The following is a 12,794-nucleotide window of genomic DNA, read 5'->3' as shown; positions in this document are numbered from 1 at the left end:
ACGCGCTATCTCAGAGTGTTTATAAAAAATTAAATTTTTGATTTATGGAACATCTCAAAACATGGCAAGCAAAAGGCAATTTGGACAATCTTTACATTCGTATGTAGTTTGCTTTCGTATCAGATTTTCTTTTCATTTTTTACATTCTTTTCTGCAAGTCCTGCTTGTGATTTTATTTCCTTTCTTTTCTGTCGCAGTTTTTTCTATTTTACTTAAGAAGTGGACAACATTTTGAGGAAAATAACGGATTGGCAAAACAGGACACAAACCTAAATCCTAATATGCTTCGAATGATTTATATTTGGAAGTCACAAATGGCCACCCGGGGTATGCTCCTTCTTCTTCCTATGCCGTCCCCATTAACGGAGGTTGGCGACCACATTTTTAAAAGCTTCTCTGTCGTGGAATAATTCGTCTACAGTCATGTTTGTCCAGTCTCGAATATTTCGCAGCCATGACTTCCTCTTTCTACCTATTCCCTTTTTGCCATCGACTCTACCCTGCATGATGACCTGCAGAAGACTATATTTATTATTTCTCAGTATGTGTCCAAGGTATGCAGTCTTGCGTACTTTTATCGTTCTCAACAATTTTTTGTCTCGACCCATCCTTCTCAGCACTTCCTCATTGGTGACCCTAGCAGTCCATGGAATTCTCAACATTCTCCGGTATATCCAAGGTTCAAAGGCTTCAATCTTCTTAACTATTTGCGCTTTTAGTGTCCATGTTTCTACCCCGTACAATAGTTGCGACCAGACGTAACATTCAACAAACCTCAGTCTCAGCGCAGTATTCAGATTTTTGTCACAGAACAATTGCTTGAATTTTAAGAACGCTGCCCTTGTCATTTCTATTCGTACCCGGATCTCTTGGTCTGGATCTAATTCTGTGTTGATGTAAGCTCCCAGATATTTATATTTTGTCACTCTCTCTATTTGCTGTCCACCAAGAGTTAGTTGTTCATTATTTATTGGACTCCTTGATACTATCATAAATTTGGTCTTATCTGTGTTGATGTCAAGTCCCATTTGAATGCATTAACTATTTATTGGTATTGGTATTGGGGTGTGCTTATTATACAAATAATGTGCATAGATAAAGCGTATCTGCACAATATGTATAAAACGTTTCTTATACCATCCAACTGTTTTGCGACTACATGGGTAGTACGCCAACATCTGCTCTTGGTGATCAACACCCGACATGAACTTATTATAATTTATAATGGCTACTTGCTTCTCAGTTTCTTGGCCTCTCTTATTCTTGAAAATGCCCATTGAATTGTAGAATTCTGTGGTAATGTACGTCACCTTTCGCATATCGCGCCAGTTGCCAACATGTACTCCTTGTGGATTGTCCGTGTTACTTCTTTTGGATTGTCCTTTCGATCTACTCTTAGCTAACTGAACACTATTATAAAAATTATCCAAATACACAGCATGACCATTACCTATTCTCCGTTCACAAATTGTTGAGAGCACGAAATGTGTCTCAAACTCATAAAACGGTCGTAAATCATAGGTGTTCCTGAGGTGTTTATTCATTAAATAATAATATAATGTTTTAATACTGTTATTTATATATTAATATTTTAATACTAATATATTTAGCAAAAAAACAATTAAAATTTTCACGGCTAATGTTGGTTATTATATTATATTAATAAAAATAAGAATGTAACCATTAACAATTTTGTAAATAAGAATACCTTATCTCTTTGGATATTTCAATACTAATCTTCACGTTTAATCACGTTACTAGAAAACCTGGAATTCATATCCGGTACTATTCGTTGCAAGATAATTAGGATGGAATTCCCCAGATTTTTAATAATATAATGGGTATAAAAATGCCGGCTTCGGCCACGTGCCTCGTCTGTTCAGTTTATATTCGAAACTTAACTTGAAAGGGTGAAGTTATTACGAACGAAAACAATTTTTTTGTTTAGTACGTTTTTGATCGCATGTAATTTACGGCTCGTCGGTATTTCCGCGTCTACGACAGTAATTAGCGTCTCGAATATTTCTTTTGCGAATTATATGCAGTGCGTGAGTGATTTTTTATTCCATATACCTACGAACATATACGTACCTTTCGCTAGTGCTCGTTTTGTTGGATTGTTTATGATGGCTTCATCATCAACATCATCAAGTTTTACACCGGTACTGTTGCGTAGTCAGTAAGTCTGTCTATTCACCAAGTGAGAAGACTATTGTCCTGAATGTTCACGATGCTCTGGTTTCTCAGAATCCCACAAACACTGTTCGCAGCATAGTCGAAAGTTGTGCCAACATGACTGGCGTAGGAGAGTCAACTATATATAGATTCCTACCAGAAAGAAAAAAAGACACAGAGGGAAAAAGCCTATTGAAATTGATGAATTTGCCAAAAATGGTATTCGAAGGAAAATTCATGGATTTTTTTTCAAAAAAGAAATACCAAACCTAAACAAATTTTTACAAGAAGTTAGAGACGACCCAGATTTGCCTCATATCGGACGAAATAAATTGTGGCAAGTTTTAAAAGAATTAAATTTCCGGTGGGAGAAATCAGACCGAAAATCACTTTTGATTGACCGGGAGGAGATAATATTTTGAAGAAATTATCTAAGATCCATACGAAAATTCCGGGCTGAAGGGAGGCCAATCTTCTACCAGGATGAAACGTGGGTAAACTCAGGTCATACTCTAAAAAATTTTGGTCCGATAAAAATATATTAAGCTCCAGGCAAGCCTTTATGGAAGGTTGGTCTACTGGTATCTCCCCACCTTTTGGTAAAGGCAGTAGATTAATAATTTCTCACATTGGCAGTGAAAAAGGATTTGTTAAGCATGGTTTGTTGAAATTTCAGTCCAAAAGCACAAAAGACTATTACAAGGAGATGACAGCTAATGTTTTCGAAGAGTATTTTGAGCAGATGATTGAACACATACCACCAAATTCAATTATGGTATTAGATAATGCACCTTATCATTCACGACTAGTAAAAAGACTTCCAACAACTGCGTGGAAGAAACAGGATATTCTTGACTGGCTGCGGAATAAGTATCTGCCTTACGAAAATGGAATGGTAAAAGCAGAACTTTTAAAAATTGCCCGGCAACAAAAAACTAAGTTCAAGAAATACGTAGTTGACAAAATGGCGGAAAGGCGAAACATCACAGTCCTTAGACTTCCACCCTACCACTGCGAAATAAATCCAATTGAACTCATTTGGGCACAAAAGAAAAGTTATGTGGCTAGAAAAAATACGTCATATAAAATACAAGCTGTACGTGAATTGTGATACGAGTCTTTACAACATATTACAGAACAAAACTGGAAAGATGCAGTAAGGCATGTAATAGAAGAAGAACAAAAAATGTGGGATCTTGATAACATAATTGATGCGACCGTAGAGACACAACCGCTAATTAATAACTCAAGACGACTCGGATTCCGAAGTTGATCCTATTTATTTTGAATTTGAATAGTTTTTTAATCGCAATTATATAAGGTAAGTAATAGTAGTTGTAATCGTAAGGCATTAAAGGGGAAAGGCGCAAAATATCGCCTGTCAAAATGTTCAATGTGTTTTAAATGTATCCATTTTTTTTTCAAATCCTGAGAAAACTAAAAAGCATATTTGATAAATTTAAAGGCAGAATGAAATATTTATTAGAATAAATAAATAGTTGCTTTTGCATGCAATATTTTCAATTAAAAATTATACTATATTTTCTCTTTTATTTTTACCCCTGTTACATATTAAAATAAACATTGTAGAAGTTTTCAGGGACTTTCTGCCCTCAGTAATAATGTAATCTTTCATTCTGCGTTTAAATTTTTCAAAATATTTATTAGTTTTCTCCGGATTCGAAAATAATAAATACATTTAAAACAATTTTGCCAGGCGACATTTGGCGCCTTTCCCCTTAATTAAATAAATGTATCTTGTACAAATGCCAAGAAACTTTTTATTTTTGAATAAAATAAAGAAGTTTTATTAAAAAATACAATTTACATAAGTACAATTTAAAAAATATATTTATTTAGTTCAAATAAATGTTTAAATCATATACTCTACGACACTGGTCGGTCATCTGTAACCATCCAAAATACCCTCGTAATAGGATTATAAGGTATTGTATTGCTTCAGATACAAGGTGGGTTAGCCGAAAACATCTTAAACCGTCAGTTTCAGGTTGGTTTTTACTATTATATCGTATTACCTATCCTCTCTGTATTTCAGTTCTCTAATTAGGGTTAAACTTGTAGTGAGCTATCGACAAATTGTGAACCGATTATAGCTTTTCTCTTAACAAATGTAGTACTACATTTTGTGTATGACCAGGGCCACTGTGAATATCTGAAGCGCCTTGGTACACATGAAATTTTAATATCAAGCCTTTTGGTTCTGTCAACATATATAACTTAATGCCGTATTTATGTCGTTTGTTTTTAACGTATTGCTTAAATTGCAAGCGCCCACGCCAAAGTACCATTGCTTCATCGAGTGACAGATCGTCCGGGATAATAAATTTCAGTCATTTTGTTATTGAAGTAGTCGACAACATACCTTATTTTGCATAACCGATCAGTTGCCCCTGTATTAGGAGGTGTAAAATGTAGGCATCTCAAAATAAAAAGAAATCTGTTTCGCGACATATTGTTTCTTAAGGCAGGAATGTCAAATAGAGGATCGATTTTCCAATAATCAGTTATTCTTGTCAAGGAGATAGTGCCCATATGCAGAAGTAATGCTAAAAATAATTTTAATTCACTAACCGTCAACTCCTTCCAGTTTGTAATTCTAGATTTTGTAGATGTTCCTACACGTAGAAAAACTTCTACAGCATATATCTTTGTGAAATGTACATCATTCAAAAAATTATCGTCTACCAGTAGTCCAAAGAAATCCAACGGGGTTCCATTACCAGGCGCTGGAACTAATAATTCCTGTTTCTTCTAAAATATAATCTTATTCATTGAACCTGTATTACTCCATGCAGTAGTGTGTGCCGTATTTACAAATTGTACATTTTCAACAACAGCTTCATCGTCAGATTCTGAACTATCGCTTCCATCAAATGAAAAAGCATCATCACTGCTACTAGAGTTAGAGGTTTATTCCTCTTCCTAGTAACTGATTTTTTATCACTCGAATGCCTCTTGTTTAATGCAGAAGGGCCTGGCTAATTGCTCTTCTTTACTTGAAAAAAATTACCGATTGAGAAAAAAAATTGCGAAACCGACAGTACCTACTACTAAAAAACACACCTATCAGTCACGCCGCAAAATTTAAAACGTCTACGTACAATGCCGACACTTTACTAAGTCTTAACTCGAATGTGTGATCGATACTCCGATCGGAGTAGGCGGTGTCGTTACAGGAGGCCGGAATATTCCGATCGGAGTATTCGGCAATCAACCTGTTATAGGGATAACATTAAAATTTATCCTCTAATGAAGCCCTTTCTACAGCAACATGTCAAGTAGGCCATATTCTGTGGAAATTAATAAACTGTTGTATTTTTATGTTTTGTTTTATTATTGATCAAGTGACCACTAATTTCATAAATAAGTGTGCACATTGTTTATTTTAGAATTCCACACTTGTAAGGCTTTACAAAAGTGTGTATTCTTAAATAATTTGTCAAATGTCTATCTTGTCTAAATTGTTTAATACAAAATTTCGCACTTTTAAGGTTTTTCTCCAGTGTGTATTCTTAAATGCCTTTTCAAATTATGATGTTGACTAAATTGCTTAAAACAAATTTCGCACTTGTAATGCTTTTCTACCGTGTGTATTCTTAAATGCCTTTTCAAGTTACGATCTTGAATAAATTGCTTAAAACAAATTTCACATTTGTAAGGCTTTTCTCCAGTGTGTATCCTTAAATGATTTTTTAAATATTCATCTCGACTAAATTGCTTAAAACAAATTTCGCACTTGTAAGGCTTTTCTCCAGTGTGTATTCTTAAATGATTTTTTAAATTGTCATCTTGACTAAATTGCTTAAAACAAATTTCGCACTTGTAAGGCTTTTCTCCAGTGTGTATTCTTAAATGCTTTTTCAAATTATGATCTTGACTAAATTGCTTAAAACAAATTTCGCATTTGTAAGGCTTTTCTCCAGTGTGTATCCTTAAATGATTTTTCAAACTATGATCTTGACTAAATTGCTTAAAACAAATTTCGCACTTGTAAGGCTTTTCTCCAGTGTGTATTCTTAAATGCTTTTTCAAATTATGATCTTGACTAAATTGCTTAAAACAAATTTCGCATTTGTAAGGCTTTTCTCCAGTGTGTATCCTTAAATGATTTTTCAAACTATGATCTTGACTAAATTGCTTGAAACAAATTTCGCATTTGTAAGGCTTTTCTCCAGTGTGTATCCCTAAATGATATTTCAAACTATTATCTTGACTAAATTGCTTAAAACAAATTTGGCACTTGTAAGGCTTTTCTCCAGTGTGTATTCTTAAATGATATTTTAAATGATGTTCTCGACTAAATTGCTTAAAACAAATTTCGCACTTGTAAGGCTTTTCTCCGGTGTGTATTCTTAAATGCTTTTTCAAACTATGATCTTGACTAAATTGCTTAAAACAAATTTCGCATTTGTAAGGCTTTTCTCCAGTGTGTATCCTTAAATGATTTTTCAAACTATGATCTTGACTAAATTGCTTAAAACAAATTTGGCACTTGTAAGGCTTTTCTCCAGTGTGTATTCTTAAATGATATTTTAAATGATGTTCTCGACTAAATCGCTTAAAACAAATTTCGCACTTGTAAGGCTTTTCTCCAGTGTGTATACTTAAATGCCTTTTCAAATTATTATCTTGACTAAATTGCTTAAAACAAACTTCACACTTGTAAGCCTTTTCACCAGTGTGTATTCTCAAATGACTTTTTAAACATTCTTTTGTCGAAAATTCCTTCAAACATGATTCACACTTGTACGGATTTTCTCGTGTGTGTGTTACCAATAATCTTTCGAATTCCATTTTAATCTCGTTCTCACGTAAACCTAAAATAAAAATTATACTATAAAACTATGCATGCAGAAACAGCAGATCATAAACAAATTGTAACAACTATAGAATAAACAAAGTTGTGTGTGTGTGTGTGTGTGTGTGTTTGGGCATTATTGGCTTCGGAGTTAATGTCGATTTTCCATCTTACCTTCATGGAATTATTTTGTATTTTTTCATGCGGAAGCTCTATTATCGTTTGTTTAGGTAAGTATACAATCATAATCCTGCTCTAATTTTACAATAAAATATTTTCTATTTATCTAATTTTACAAAGATTTTTATTTCTCTCATAACATATTCATCTATTTTCAATTTTTTCCTCTTTTTTATATTGTTTTTATATACATACATATACAGTCGGAAAAATGAAAGATTCCCCATGCGTCATCGATTATATGCATACGAATCAAATCAAAACAAAATCTAATATTTACCTAAGCTTATTACTGAAATAAATGGATGGGACTACTCCAGCGTACGTTTCTGAGCTACGTAAGTATTTACTAAACAATTTTTGTGATGTTATTTTTGTTCTAATATATATTTATTGGTGATAAATGTTACTATTACTACCGTAATTAATTATTTGATATATTTTCAGTGCTAGTCAAAAGTCGGTTCCCCCCTCGTATCTTTTGAATGGTGAAATATATCCCCCCCATTGTTCTAATAGTGAAATTTGGAGGGAGGTAATAAACAGACGTAGACTTCTCAACTAGTCATAACAGGTGACGTAATAGTGACAGATGACGTTACAGCGCCACTATGACAGATAATTTTAAATAGGACTTTTGGCAAGAGATATCTCGTTTGATGGGTATTGAAAATTCCTATTCAACCATACTAATTTTATTTGAGTTTAAGCCCATTTTGATAAATAAATACTAAAATTGTAGTTTCGCATTTAATAAATATTAAAATCTCCGCCTGTGATTACGTGTCAAAAATTTGACATTTTTCAATTCTCTAATTGTTTTTACGTAAACTTTTTTGACAATTAACCAGAGGCAAACGTTAGAATATTTATTCATTAAATGCGAAACTACAATTATTTTATTATACCTATTTAATCATACTAATTTTGTTTGGATTTAAGATGATTTTTGATGTTTTTTAACAAACGTCAAAAAAGTTGACGTTTGTCAGTTGTTTTAAGTTTGCAAAAGAGTTTATAGCTCAATATTTAGTTTCTGTTTCTGCTTAGTTTAGTCAATTCTCTAGTATTTTTTATTTTGCAAACGCGTTTATACCTGAATATTTAGTTTTTGTTTCTATTTAGTTTTTCTTAATTTAGTCAAGTTGTTTTTAGTTAGTTGTTCTTAGTTAATATTTAGTTTAATTATTGTTTAACGAGACGTTTAAATTTTTACAAAGGCAGAATCGTACGTACTGTAGCCGACAAAGTAGCAGTTGTGTTAATAATTATTGAATGTGAAAATAATTTCCAGGCAGCAGAACGTCTTTTTAATGAGAGGTACCCCGATCGCCCTACACCGAGAGCTTATTTGAGGAAGCTTCTTCGGAAGTTTAAACAAACAGGTAGTGTACAAGATGTCAAACGATCTGGTCGACCAACAATTAATGATGACAAAAAAATTGACATAATTTCAAAAATGGTAGTTTGCCCTTTTTCTACAGTCCAAGTTGCATCTATCTATGAAATCAGTCAAAAGACAGTACACCGAGTGTTGGCTGAAAACAAATTTCATCCATACAAATTAAAAATTGCGCTCCAACTTTCAGACGACTACCCGACCGAAGACTTGAATTCTGTGAAAATATGTCTAATAAAATTAACCAACAGCCCGATTACATAAAAACAATTTGTTTTAGTGACGAAAGTACTTTTTCTCTCAATGAACATGTTAACACGCACAATGTGAGGTACTGGAGTGTCACAAATCCTCACGTCTTTCGTGATACACATACTCAATTAAAAAAAAAATAAATGTTTGGGCAGCTATATTGGGAAACCACATAGTTGGCGTGTTTTTCTCAATACATACTAACTTAACCGGTGAAGTGTATCTGGAGATGTTACAAAATGCAATTGAACCGTTAATACTTGAAATTCTGGAGGATAATAAAGATGAATTCGGCAACTTGGAAATAACGTTTCCACAATATGGTACTTTTGCACACCACTATGGTACAGTAAGACGTTACCTAGATGAGGAATATCGTGGTAGATGGATTAGACGACGAGGTACGATACCGGACATCACACCATTAGATTTTTTCTGTGGAGATACATAAAATCTTTACGCTACAGACCCTATCTTTAAAGTTTACGCTACAGATCCGACAATATTCACATTTTGAAACAACGATTTTTTTGAAGAATGTAGGTCAATTTCCCCCGACACATTTGAACGAGTACGGCAAGAGTTTAGAAATAGGATGCATTACTGTCAGGAAGTAGATGTAGCACATTTTGAACACTTTACTATAAGAACTGGTTGTTAAATATTTATTAATTAAATGAGAAGCTACAATTTTAGTATTGATTTAATTTATTCGTCAAAATGAGCTTAAACTCAAATAAAATTATTATGATTTGAATAGGTATTTTCAGTACCTTTTAAAACGAGGTGTCACTTGCCATAAGGGCCCATTTAAAAATTATCTGTCACAGTGGCGCTGTAAAGTCATCTGTCACTATTACGTCACCTGTTATGACTAGTTGAGCATACTACTTATTTTTAATACCTCCCTCCAAATTTCACTATTATAACAATAACCGTTCAAAAGATACGAGAGGAAAAAGGACTAGCACTGTAAAATACAAAAATAATGAGTAAGCAAATATAGTATTATGAATTTCTCCATATTAAAGTTGCCGGTGGACGTAAATACAGAAACTTAAAAAATGTCCTTTATATCAGTTGCATTAAGCGATTTAAAATGAATGTAAACTTAATGAATTCAGATATTTGTTTGATAAAATCATGAATGTGTTGCTTGTGTGAGTCCATTTCAAAAGGTAAAAGAAATAATAAATTAGACTTACAATCAATTTAATTTAACTATCCAGACGACCGGTTTCGCCTTTCTACAATATGCAAAGCATCTTCAGGTCTCGATACAAAGTTAAATAAATGCTGAAATAATAAACCCATATTAGGGTGTTGTCTAATAAAAATAAACAAAGATAGATGATATAAATTACAGGTAATTATGCCAATATTACATATCTGTGGTTTTTCAAAATGAATAAAAATGTTTAAGCAGACAAGGTAAGACCCACAAATTGGTAAAAATAGTGTATTAGACTGTAATAAATTATAAATGAACAAATAAATAAAACATTACTTACATGCCGGTACTCTATTAATTGATGGTTGAAAGAACATGGTTCAAACTATCCTGTATTGTTGATTGGAGAACTTAAGTCTGCTATTGTAATTGTTTGACAGTAAACGGGGAAGTTCTTGAGGAGACAGATTTTATCCAATGAAGTAGAGATAGGTGTAATGTGATTGTTTGTTTGATGAAAGTAATGTTCTATACCATTGAGTTTATTTAAAAGTTATTTATATTGTATTCTAGAGATATATTTATGAAATGTGTGTTATTTATTGAGATTTTATTTTATGAAGGTGACAGTTGTAAAGGACAATGAATGAGATTTAGATGTACAAATGTGTGGGTGGTGTGGCAATTCTTTCAACTTGTAATTATCAAATTTATTTGATAAAGTTCTGTTGCATATACGGCAAATGATTGTAAAGTCAAGTATTTAAAGTTAAAATTAAAAATTAAGGACAGTTTAAGACACACAGAAAACACTTAAAAGGGGGACGAAACAGACATTAAATTTAAAAAGAGGAGGACTTGAAAACACAAAAACAAAAGATCCTTTCACAATACAGGAGTCATCGAATGTTGTTTATTCTATACCGTGTACCCAATTGTAACAAAATATAGATAGGAGAATCATCTCGTAATTTTCACAGTAGGGTGATCTCACATCGTAGTGATATAAAAACCAAAAAAAAAATAAATGCATGTGCATTGACAGAACATGCAATTAACGTTGAAACATGAATTTAATTTCGAGGATTCCTATATTTTGGCAAAGGAAAAGAACTATTCAAAACGTGTTTTCTTGGAAATGTGTTCCATAAAATCTAGTACATCGTGCATCAATAAAAAGTCAGACATAGATAAACTGAGCAACATTTATTGTTACTTATTTTTACTTATACCTATTAAGACAGGTTTAAAAATTTAAAAATTAAAAAGTAAATCACCCAAGATGGCCTCTAGTATTTCTTAAAAAGAAAAATAATATTAAGTACACCTAATTACTTTGTAATCATAGGTTTTTTACTTTCTGTTCTCTATATGTCAGAGTTAAAACACACCAGTAAAAGATGCCATAAACTAAGTTTTACTATCTACCTAAATTTTTAAGAATTTTAGGAATGTATTTTGTCCATTATTTTATATTTTGTGGTGTGTGTTATTAATGTTGAGTGTCAATGCTTTTACAAATAATCTCAACGACTAGTAAGTTGCACTGGAAAATTGTGATATTTTATAAATATTTTTCTTATTACAGTGTCTTGAAAAAGAAATAAAACCATTCCGAAAGCTAGACAAAAAGTCAAAGGAGTGTTTCATTAACATCCTGGCCAATTTTCTGACTGCAACCCTAATAAACTGTGTTGTTTGTTTATATCGGACAGTCACTAATATCCCAGTATTTCTTGTATATATATATATATATATATATATATATATATATAGTATATATATATATATATATATATATATATCATCATCAGCAAATTAGGTCTTTTTGTAGTAGAAGTGGAATCTGTTTTTTTATTATTGAAAGCCCTTTTATGTTCTGCCATCTGTTTGTTAAAGGTTCTGCCCGTTTGACAGGTGTAAGTTTGTGGGCCAAATAGCCAAACATGAAAAAAGAAAGGAATAACGCCAGCATTCAGAACAAGCAACAACTTAAGCAAATAGATTAAGAACAACCAAGAGCCAAAAGAAAAAGCACTTAAACTGTGGTGTATACAAACTTACATGCGGTGACTGGCCCAAAAACTTACATCGGTCAAACGGATAGAACCTTTAACAAATGGATGACAGAACACAAATCTATTTTCAATAATAGCGAAACAGATTCTACTTACGCACTTCACCTTATCGATCATAATCATTATTTTAATGACCAATTTCAAATTCTTCACGTTCAAAATAAAGGTCTTAAGCTATAATTATTAGGATCTATAGAAATTAACAAATTAAAAAATACAGATATAATTCTGAACCACCAACTTGAGACAAACAGTTCTCATCTCCTCAACTTATTTAGTTAAAGACTACATAGTGTTGGATGCATAACAAAAATAGCTCACTTGAGAAAGGTACTCTGCCGAAATGGCTGTAGTGATAATTATTAATAATAAAATTTTTTTTAAGTGTTGAAAACAAAAGTTTTCCAGTATTTTATTGTTTAATAAAATGAATTTCCATAAAGCCACGGTCGAATCCATTACATATTCAAAATTATTCCCTAATTTAGGTGTAATCATTTCTTTTAAATTCTGTTCCGATAAATCTAAATCTATTTGCCTCATCACTCCTTTTGCGTGAATAAAAAAATTGGAATGTATATATCATATTGTTTGTCTGTTAATGACTGTGATGTTTATAATTTTTTTGCGCTTGTATAACCATCGAATATTCAATGTATAAAATTTATTTGGTACGCCCCTGGGCTATGTATAAAATTCTGTTGAGTTTCTGTTTATATT

The 12,794-nt window shown here is 32.3% G+C and overlaps 1 protein-coding gene across 1 annotated transcript; it reads right to left on the bottom strand.

The window, feature by feature from the left end:
* Window positions 1–4,033: 4,033 nt before the first annotated feature.
* LOC140432104 (uncharacterized) lies at window positions 4,034–10,057 on the bottom strand. The gene is made up of 2 exons (XM_072519941.1): window positions 10,031–10,057; window positions 4,034–7,013 (listed from the first exon to the last, which is right to left on the bottom strand). Exon 2 carries the CDS (start codon window positions 6,988–6,990, stop codon window positions 5,683–5,685), a length of 1,308 nt encoding a protein of 435 aa, XP_072376042.1. The 5' UTR covers window positions 6,991–7,013; window positions 10,031–10,057; the 3' UTR covers window positions 4,034–5,682.
* Window positions 10,058–12,794: the final 2,737 nt, after the last annotated feature.

Source organism: Diabrotica undecimpunctata, unplaced genomic scaffold (assembly GCF_040954645.1).
Source record: "Diabrotica undecimpunctata isolate CICGRU unplaced genomic scaffold, icDiaUnde3 ctg00002828.1, whole genome shotgun sequence".
Taxonomy (NCBI): domain Eukaryota; kingdom Metazoa; phylum Arthropoda; class Insecta; order Coleoptera; family Chrysomelidae; genus Diabrotica; species Diabrotica undecimpunctata.
Note: the sequence above shows the minus strand (reverse complement) of the source record. Positions and strands in the feature narration are given on the sequence as shown.

Excerpts from the sequence above, each read along its gene's own strand:
- LOC140432104 (XM_072519941.1), bottom strand. The coding sequence starts at position 6,990 with ATGGAATTCGAAAGATTATTGGTAACACACACACGAGAAAATCCGTAC.